The 8,666-nt window shown below is 48.0% G+C and overlaps 1 protein-coding gene across 1 annotated transcript; it reads left to right on the top strand.

The window, feature by feature from the left end:
- The first annotated feature begins 6,844 nt into the window (after window positions 1-6,844).
- Window positions 6,845-8,235, top strand: PNMA3 (PNMA family member 3). The gene is given in 2 exon segments (XM_087813537.1): window positions 6,845-7,799; window positions 7,802-8,235. Coding segments are annotated over 2 exon segments (1,389 nt in total).
- The last annotated feature ends 431 nt before the right edge of the window (window positions 8,236-8,666 follow it).

The raw sequence follows: 8,666 nt of genomic DNA, 5'->3' as shown, positions 1-8,666 counted from the left end.
ACTAAACTACAAAAAAAAAAGCTTAGGAAGATACATTCATGCAATAAATATGTAAGATTCCCTCAAGGCACAAAAATCATTGACTTAGAAAAAAATCTTCATTCTATACTAGATTCCAACCCAAGTACATCACCTATTTAGTTGTCCTTTTCTTTTCTTTTCTTTTCTTTTCTTTTCTTTTCTTTTCTTTTCTTTTCTTTTCTTTTCTTTTCTTTTCTTTTCTTTTCTTTTCTTTTCTTTTCTTTTTAAATATATCTTTATTGATTTCAGAGAGAGGAAAGGAGAGGGAGAGAGAGAGAGAGATAGAAACATCAATGATGAGAGAGCCATTGATCAAGCTCTCAACCCGGGCATGTGCCCTGACCAGGAATTGAACCCCGATCGCCTGGATCCTAGGTCGACACTCAACCGCTGAGCCACACTCGGCCGGGCTAGTTGTCCTTTTGTTAAAATTAATAGAAAAGGAAAGCAAACACAAATAAATAAAATAAGAATAAATACAATATCTCAATAAAAAAGCAGTTTCTTCAGGAAAACATAAATTTGCTAGGACATTAAAAGCAAAAATGTAATAAAACATATGAATATTTCTTTTCTTTTTAAAAATATATCTATTGATTTCAGAGAGAGGAAAGGAGATGGAGAGAGAGATACAGAAACATCAATGATGAGAGAGTCATTGATCGAGCCCGCAACCCGGGCATGTGCCTTGACCGGGAATTGAACCCCGATCGCCTGGATCCTAGGTTGACGCTCAACCGCTGAACCACGCCCGGCCGGGCTGAATATTTCGAATAGAGATTTTCAAATTAAAAGACTTTTCTACTGCCACTTATAGTCAAATACAATTGGAAATTAAATTAAATGATAGTCTTATTACAAAGAAAAACCAACGCATGATTAAATCTGCAAGGAATACAAATGAATACAGGAAATTTAAACACTGAATTTTTAAAACAACTTTGACATAAAGGTTTCTATTGCTTTTATAAAAAAAAATTTAAACCAAACCTGCCATATGCATGTAAGTCCATGTTGTAATTTGTTTTTTATGCAGCCAAGATAAAAATTAGTTTATTCAGTACATATCATATTACTCCCTTCTAAAAATAAAAGATGGTATGTGTTTTATAAAATAACCTTAGCTCTGGCTGGTGGCTCAGTTGGTTTGGCATCATCCTGTGCACCAAAAGGTCACTAGTTCAATTCCTGTTCAGGGCACATGCCTAGGTTTCGGGTTCGATCCTGGTCCGGGCACCTACAGGAAGCAGTCAATCAATGTTTCTCTCTCACATTGATGTCTGTCTCTCTCTCTCTCTCTCCCTCTCCCTTCCTCTCTCTCTAAAATCAATAAAAACATATTTAAAAAAATAAAAAGTAAGCCTAAATTATGGACACCAATCATCTTATTTACATTTCAAAGTCTCTGAAAACCTTGAGCCAATTCATATCCCTAACACAAGAAAGGGAGATAAACAAAAGTTGAAATCTACTTATTTATTTTGTGCTCTAAATCCACTTCCCTGGTCTTGAAGAGTTGCACTGATATTGTTAGATTTGTAGATCTGCATTTACATGCAATGTGATTTTTTTTTTAATGTTTGCTAACTTTGAAAACTAACCTAAATTTCTTAATTTGAAAACTGACCTAAAATCACAGGAAATAAACACCTTCTTTATTGTGGCTAATACAACAATAAGAGACTAAGCTCTCTTTTGCCTGTTTTCTTGCACCCGGTGAAAACAACTAGCTGGGACAAAGACCAGCCAGCCATCTCCTCTGGGTCTCTGCACAGGCCTGACCAGGCTATACCCATTTAGTGAGCCATGGGAAACCCTCCAGTAATAATGCAAGAATCACTACCTGAGCTAACTGACCAGGAAAAAGTGGGGACCTTTGGACCTTTTTTTTCTTTTACACATTGGCAAGATGCAGTAAATTTGATCTTTAAAACCCTTCCTAAGTGTAAAACTACAGATTCTTGGAGGGTTTCCTGAGGCCAACTAATGGCTTCTCGCTTAAGTAACACAAGGACTGTAATTCTGACAGACTTCCAAGTTAAAAAAAAAAAAAAAAAATCAGGACACGCTGGGTCTTCCCTTCTCCACACATCTTGTAGGCTTGCCCTAAAATAATGCTTGTGACAGAGCAATCTTCATCCTAAACTTTTGCCTGCTTCCCAATTAGGTCCAGTGAAACTGATTGCCAAGAGTATAGACATCAACCTTGAGGACATTATGCTAAGTAAAAGAAGCCAGACACAAAAGGTCAAATAATCTATACTCCACTTATTAGAGAAAAGTCAAGATAGTCAAATGGTGGTTGCCAAGGGCTGAAGGAAGGGGGAATGGGGAAATTGTGTTTCATGGGGACAGAGTTTTACTTTAGGAAGATGAAAAAGTTCTGGAGATGGATGGTGGTGATGGCTGCACAACAATGTGAATGTACTAAATGCCACTGAAATGGACACTTAAAATGATTAAGATGGTAAATTTTATGTTACATATTTTATCACAATAATTAAAAAATATATTGTAGACACCATTCTGGATTATTCTTATACATAAATCTTGACTTCTGCCCTGACACACCTTCTACTGTAGCCTGTCTTCTGACTAGTTCTTGAAAAAACTGTGTTCATTTCTGTCCCTGAGCTTTTTTCTTACTCTCCTATAGTCTAGAAATCCTCTGCTATCATTTTTAAGTCTCCAAATGGAACTTAAATTTCTCCTTGTTTTGTTTCCCATAGTATTCCCTGTTCAAACTCCTGATGTGGGCAGTTAATCAGGCAGTTTCTTGTTATTTCAGCATTTCATGATCAGGTCTTGTCCTGCTCTCTCTCTCCAACACACCCTAAGTTCCTTGATGGACAGGACTGGCTCTCACACTTGGCGTAAAAGAGAGCTTTGAGGCACAGAGCAGGTCTCAGATGTGTAATGAATAATTAAATGGTGGGTGGAGAGGAGGATGTTATAGAAGGGTGTTCTATGGGTTCTGTCTTTTTCCGAGCTGGGCAATTTGTGAGAAGTTTGAAGCTCAGCAGAGCCAGTCCAGGACAGGGAGGATGATGCATTCCCTCTATAAGAGTTGAGGGAGCTTTTCAGAGAGGAACAAGAATCCCAACTCACTTCTGAACAGACTGTCAGGAGCCCATCAACACTGCCCTCTTCTTCTGGGTCATCCTTTTTGGGGAAGAGCAGAGTCCTGGGAGGTAGTGCTGGGGGAGGAGGAAGAAACCGTGAGAGATTCTATGAAGCAAGCACACTACTAAGCTAAAAATGTCCACACTGATTGAGTACTCCTCACTTGTGAAATGGCACTATCACCTGTCCTATCTGCCTCACAGGCACTGGAGTTCAAAATTAGATAAGAAACATAGCAGGGCTTTGCTAAGTGGAAGCCAGAATGAAAGGAATGATTGAAAACAGGTGTAGCAGAAATCTAGGCAAGACGAAATTTTCACCAGGTTGTAGGTGATATCTGAGCTACTCCTCTATATCCAGCCCCATGAAGGAAGCAGCCAAGAGAACACCATGGGGCTGGGCTGTTCAGAAGGGCAGCTATGGAGCCATTGTGGTGATGAGCACTTGAATGTGATTCTGTGTTGAGATGTATATGGTCAAATACACACCGGATTTTTAAGAGTTAGTGAGAAAAAAAAAGTAAAATATCTCATTGATAACTTCTTATATTGATCACATGTTGAAATGATAATACTTTTACATATGTTGGATTAAATAAAACACATCGATTAATTTTACCAATTTTTAAAAAAATTCTAAATATGGTTACTATAAGATTTGAAAAGCATACATGTAGCTATCTTGCATTCTGTTTCCATTGGACAGCGCTGCCCCCAGGAAATACTGCCTGGTACACCACCCCATGTCGTCTTGACATCTCCAAGGCAATGGATGCCTTATTTCCCTCAACCATCCAGCCTGGCAGTCCTCCGCCCCAACGCAAAGGTTTCCTCCTTCATCCTCCTAGGAAAGGGCTGACCGGCTCCTTCTTCCGCCACAGCCTCAGGGACATCAGGGTACCTGCCATGACTGCGGAGAGTGCAGTTCGTCCATGCACAGCTTACCTCCAACGCCCAGCCTCATGGATCTCCACCAACAAGCTCTCCTTCAGCAGTCACACGTGGCACATCGGCCTGATCCGCAGCCTGTCACTCGACGGCAAGGAAGAGGGCAAATCTGCAGCCTTCAATAGACAGTGGTTCAGGATGGAGGCCAAGCCTGCCACCAGCCCATGTGGCACATGCTTCCAGCGCCAAGCCCGCCAGCTGCACCCCCACTGCCTCCCAAACTCCTCTCCAGCCATCGGTAGCGTTTCCAGGGTTGCAGTCTCCGGGTCTTGCACTCCTTGGGAAGGGGTGTTAGCCACCATTGCCCACAAGGGACACACGGAAGCTAGAGTCCTCCTGAAGGATCCTGGGAGTTGTAGTCCAGGGCCCAGGAGCAGGCGGGGTCTAGGCCGGCGCCCCCTCTCCACCGGTGGCGGCAAAGACGCAGAAGCAGCTGAGTCAGCTGCAAGAACCTCGAGGACAAAGACCTCGGTGATGAGCTGTGCATAGCGACCCGACTGAGGGCTCTCGTGGCCAAGCTGTCTGCTAACACACAGGCAGTCGTGTGTGTCAGGGCAGGGATAGGGACTGTGTGGGTCCTGGACCGGCACATGGTGCTCCTGAGGACTGTAGGGGGCAGAATGAGAATTGTGAAGGTTAACTCCTGCTACAGCTCAAGGTGGAGTGCTTTCCGTGGATCAGGCACTGGGCTAGGCACCGGAGAGCAGGGAACTCAGACAAGTACAGGCGCTGCCCTCACTGACTTTAGCAAAGACACTGTACTGGATCAAGTTGCAAGGATGCAGGAAACTACTGAGAAGGGTAGCCAATCACTAGTCCCCAGCAAGGAAGGAGTGGGGCCCAGCAGGGAACCTTCAATTAGGGCAATGCCTGAGATACCCAGACCTCAGCCTCCACAGAGCCTGATTCAATTATGGGTCTATAGACCGACTGCATGGACCAAAGCCCTGCTGCAAGGAACAATACCATTTAGCCAGGCAAAAGTGAATGACTGCTAATACTATTTACATATATTATCTCCCTTAACACCCCCAAACCCAATTCAATCCAAACCAAAATTCTATTTATTCTATTTTAAAATATCTTTCAAATTCCTTTACTTCTCCCCACTTCCAATACTACCAATATACTCCAGGAGTCTACAACGATGGAGTTTATGTGCCTCAGGGGATGTACAGACTTTGCAAGAGTTAGGTGGGCAAGGCTACGTTTAATTACCAGGTGTTTCACATTCAGATGCTTAAGACCTGACCGCTTGTGTGGCTGGGGAGTGGCTTACCCATAGGAGGCATAAATGTAGTTGGCAGAGCAGGCAGGAAAAGCATGAAGACCACTGGGCCCCCTGCCTGAAGGGCAGTCACTCCCTCCCTCCTTCCGATGCCACCTGGGACCCTACTGATAGAGCACAACTCACACCCCACTGCCCACAGAGAAAGGCAGACCCAAGAGGTTAGTCTGGAGAAAGTAGTTTCTTCAGACATTGGACTTCCAGTGCACAAAATGGGGAAGACCTCAGCCTAGCCCGACACTAGGTCATCCTCTTTGGAGCTGGCCACTGGCATCAGGGCAGTGAATCACCTTTGCTCATTCTGCACTTTCAGTGGAAGAGACCTGCAGTCCTCAGCCCTCAAGTGAGGTGTGGGCAGCACCTGGCATGGTGTGTGTGAGCGCGCATGTGCGCGAGTGGCATCTACTCCATGAAATAGCACCAAGTGCACCTCTTAGACAAGGCGCTCCTCGCCTAGTCTTGGGACAGGACCAGTCCTGGGTGTGGAGAAGGAGGGGGGGGAAGAGCAGGTGAAAAAGCCCCAGAGGCTCCCCCACCCTGGCCTGAACGCAGCGGGGCGCACCTCCAGCAGGTCCAGCCACTCTCTGGCGGACAAACCCCACGTGACCCTTGTGCCCCACGGGCATGTTCCAAGAGGGGCGGGGGACAGGGCTGGATCCCCAGGGTCTGACTTTCGGACCCCAGGGGCCACGACCTGTGTTCGCACCCCCTCGGGCGAGGGGGAAGTAGCAGGTGACGTCAACCGAGATCCCTGGGAGCCCGCAGCTGTGGTGACCGCCCCGCCGCTTGATCCGCGCTCGCCAATGGCCCGGCGGTCTTCCGGGCGACGTCGAGAGTCCATGCTCTGCCGCCAGTGCGCACTGCAGAGAGCTATGGCGAGCAGGCGCCAGAGCCCTGGCCCACGTTCCACGCTGAGATAGGGACAGGGAAAGGAAGAGGGAGACACACAGATGAGAGAGAGCCAGGGAAAGAAAGGCGTCCGTCCCCACTGCCGCTGCGCGTACCCCCGCATCCTTCATTCTGGGACTTGTATCAGGAAGGATCCGGCCCCAGGAGAAGGTACCAGACTCAGGGAGGGCGTGCTTGGTCCCTGGAGACGCCGCCGCCCTCTGCCCTCCCCACCAGCACTGCGGCAGGCTCCCGGGGCTGGAAGCAGTGTGGGGAGGAGACTGCAGCCCCTATGGGCCTTTGGAGGGTGAGGGTTGAGCCTGGGCTGCAGAGGCGCTGCCTGGGGAGGAAGGGTAGCTGGGAGTGTGTGTGTGTGTGTGTGTGTGTGTGTGTGTGTGTGTGTGTGTGTGTGTGTGTGTGTGTGTGTGTGTTTCAGCATTAACCTCACTCTGGCTCCATTCGTATTCACAGGCTGTGGAGACCTGGGCCATCTGCTGGCACCCTGGAGTTGGCCCAGATTTCTGTGCATCACGCATTGATCATTCCCCCCTAAATTAGACACCGTAAAGATTGGGCCATGCCACTGACCCTGTTGCAGGATTGGTGCAGGGGGGAACATCTGAACACCCAGAGGTCCATTCTCGTCCTGGGGATTCCTGAGGACTGTGATGAAGATGGGTTTGAGGAGACTCTTCAGGAGGCTCTCAGGCACCTGAGTAGGTATAGAGTCATTGGCAGGATGTTTAGGGGGGAGGAGAATGCCCAAGCGTTTCTCCTGGAGCTTGCCCAAGGTATCGACTATGCTTTGATCCCCAAGGAAATACCAGGAAAGGGAGGGCCTTGGGAAGTGGTGGTAAAACCTCATAACTCAGATGATGAATTTCTCAATAGACTGAACTGTTTCTTAGAGGAGGAGAGGCGGACTGTGTCAGACATGAACAGAGTTCTTGGAGCAGACATCAATTGTCCTGCTCCCAGAGTGGCCATATCACCTGATTTCTGGACTTGGGCCCAGACCCTGGGGGCAGTAGTGCAACCTCTGCTAGAACAAATGTTATACCGAGAACTAAGAGTGTTTTCTGGGAACACTGGGTCTATCCCAGGGGTGTTGGCCTTTGAAGCCTGGCTTGAGAATACCACTGAGGTGCTACAGACGTGGCAGGTACCTGAGGGGGAAAAGAGGCAGAGGTTGATGGAATGCTTGCGGGGGCCTGCTCTGCAGGTGGTCAGCGGGCTCCGTGCCCAAAACGCTGCCATAACTGTGGAGGAGTGCCTGGCAGCCCTGCAACAAGTGTTTGGACCTGTGGAGAGCCGTAAAATCACCCATGTGAAGTTTTGTAAGGCCTATCAGGAGGCAGGAGAGAAAGTCTCTAGTTTTGTACTACGGTTGGAACCCCTACTCCAAAAAGCCATAGGAAAAAATGCGGTATTACAAAGGAATGTGAATCAGACTCGCCTGAAACAAGTCTTAAGTGGGGCCAACCTTACCGACAAACTTCGAGACAGGCTTAAGCTAATGAAACAGCGAAGGAAGCTCCTGGTTTCTTGGCACTGGTGAAGCTGCTGCGTGAGGAGGAGGAGTCGGAGGCCACCATAGGTCCTGCAAGGGAGAGTCTGGATGGGTTGGAAGCAGGCATCAGGTCTTCTGCCAGAGCCAGTGGTTTCTGAGCAGTATCTTTCCCCGGACCTGGCAACACTCTACAGGCCAGGGCTTCCCAAAGTTCCCGGCAGAGGAGGGGCAGAGGCCAGCACCGCAGAGGGGGTGTGCCAAGCGCTGGTTCTCGAAGTTTAGGAAAATGGAAACACCACACATTCTGCTATAGTTGTGGAGAATATGGCCACATCAGGGCACAGTGCAGCAATGCTCCAAACCGTCCCTTGATAAAGCAGATGAGACAGGCTGCAATTGAGTCAGGAAACAGCAACTGGGTTTGGAACGAAAGCCATCCCAAGCCCAAGACCAAATAGGCTCAGGAAAACAGGGCAGTTCTTACTAAAGGCTGAGGACACAAAAGAAATATTGGAAAAATGGGAAGGGGCATTCCACGCAAACAGCAGAGGACTTGAGTGGGGCAGAGGGGCAGGGCAGTCAGGGCCAGGCCAAGCCCCCTCATCCTCCACCAGCTGAAAGGTACTGCACCCACAAGGCCAAACTCTGTTCACGGAGAAGCAAGCACAGGGCCCTGAAGACATACCAATGACACAAACAGAGGACCAGCACATCCAGCACATGGGGTGCTCCAGCCACGAGTGGGGACCCCACCGTGGCAGGGGCTGAAGGAGTTACAGCTGGGGACTCTGGCATCAGCCCCATCATCTGGCCAACCCCAAATGCCTACCTGTGGACTCAGAGCTAAGAATGCCCACAGGCCCTGAGGCCCCGTGGGGCCTGGAGGAGC

This window comes from Miniopterus natalensis, chromosome X, assembly GCF_054644295.1.
Source record: "Miniopterus natalensis isolate mMinNat1 chromosome X, mMinNat1.hap1, whole genome shotgun sequence".
In the NCBI taxonomy this organism is placed as follows: domain Eukaryota; kingdom Metazoa; phylum Chordata; class Mammalia; order Chiroptera; family Miniopteridae; genus Miniopterus; species Miniopterus natalensis.
This window is presented reverse-complemented; position numbering and strand designations above follow the sequence as displayed.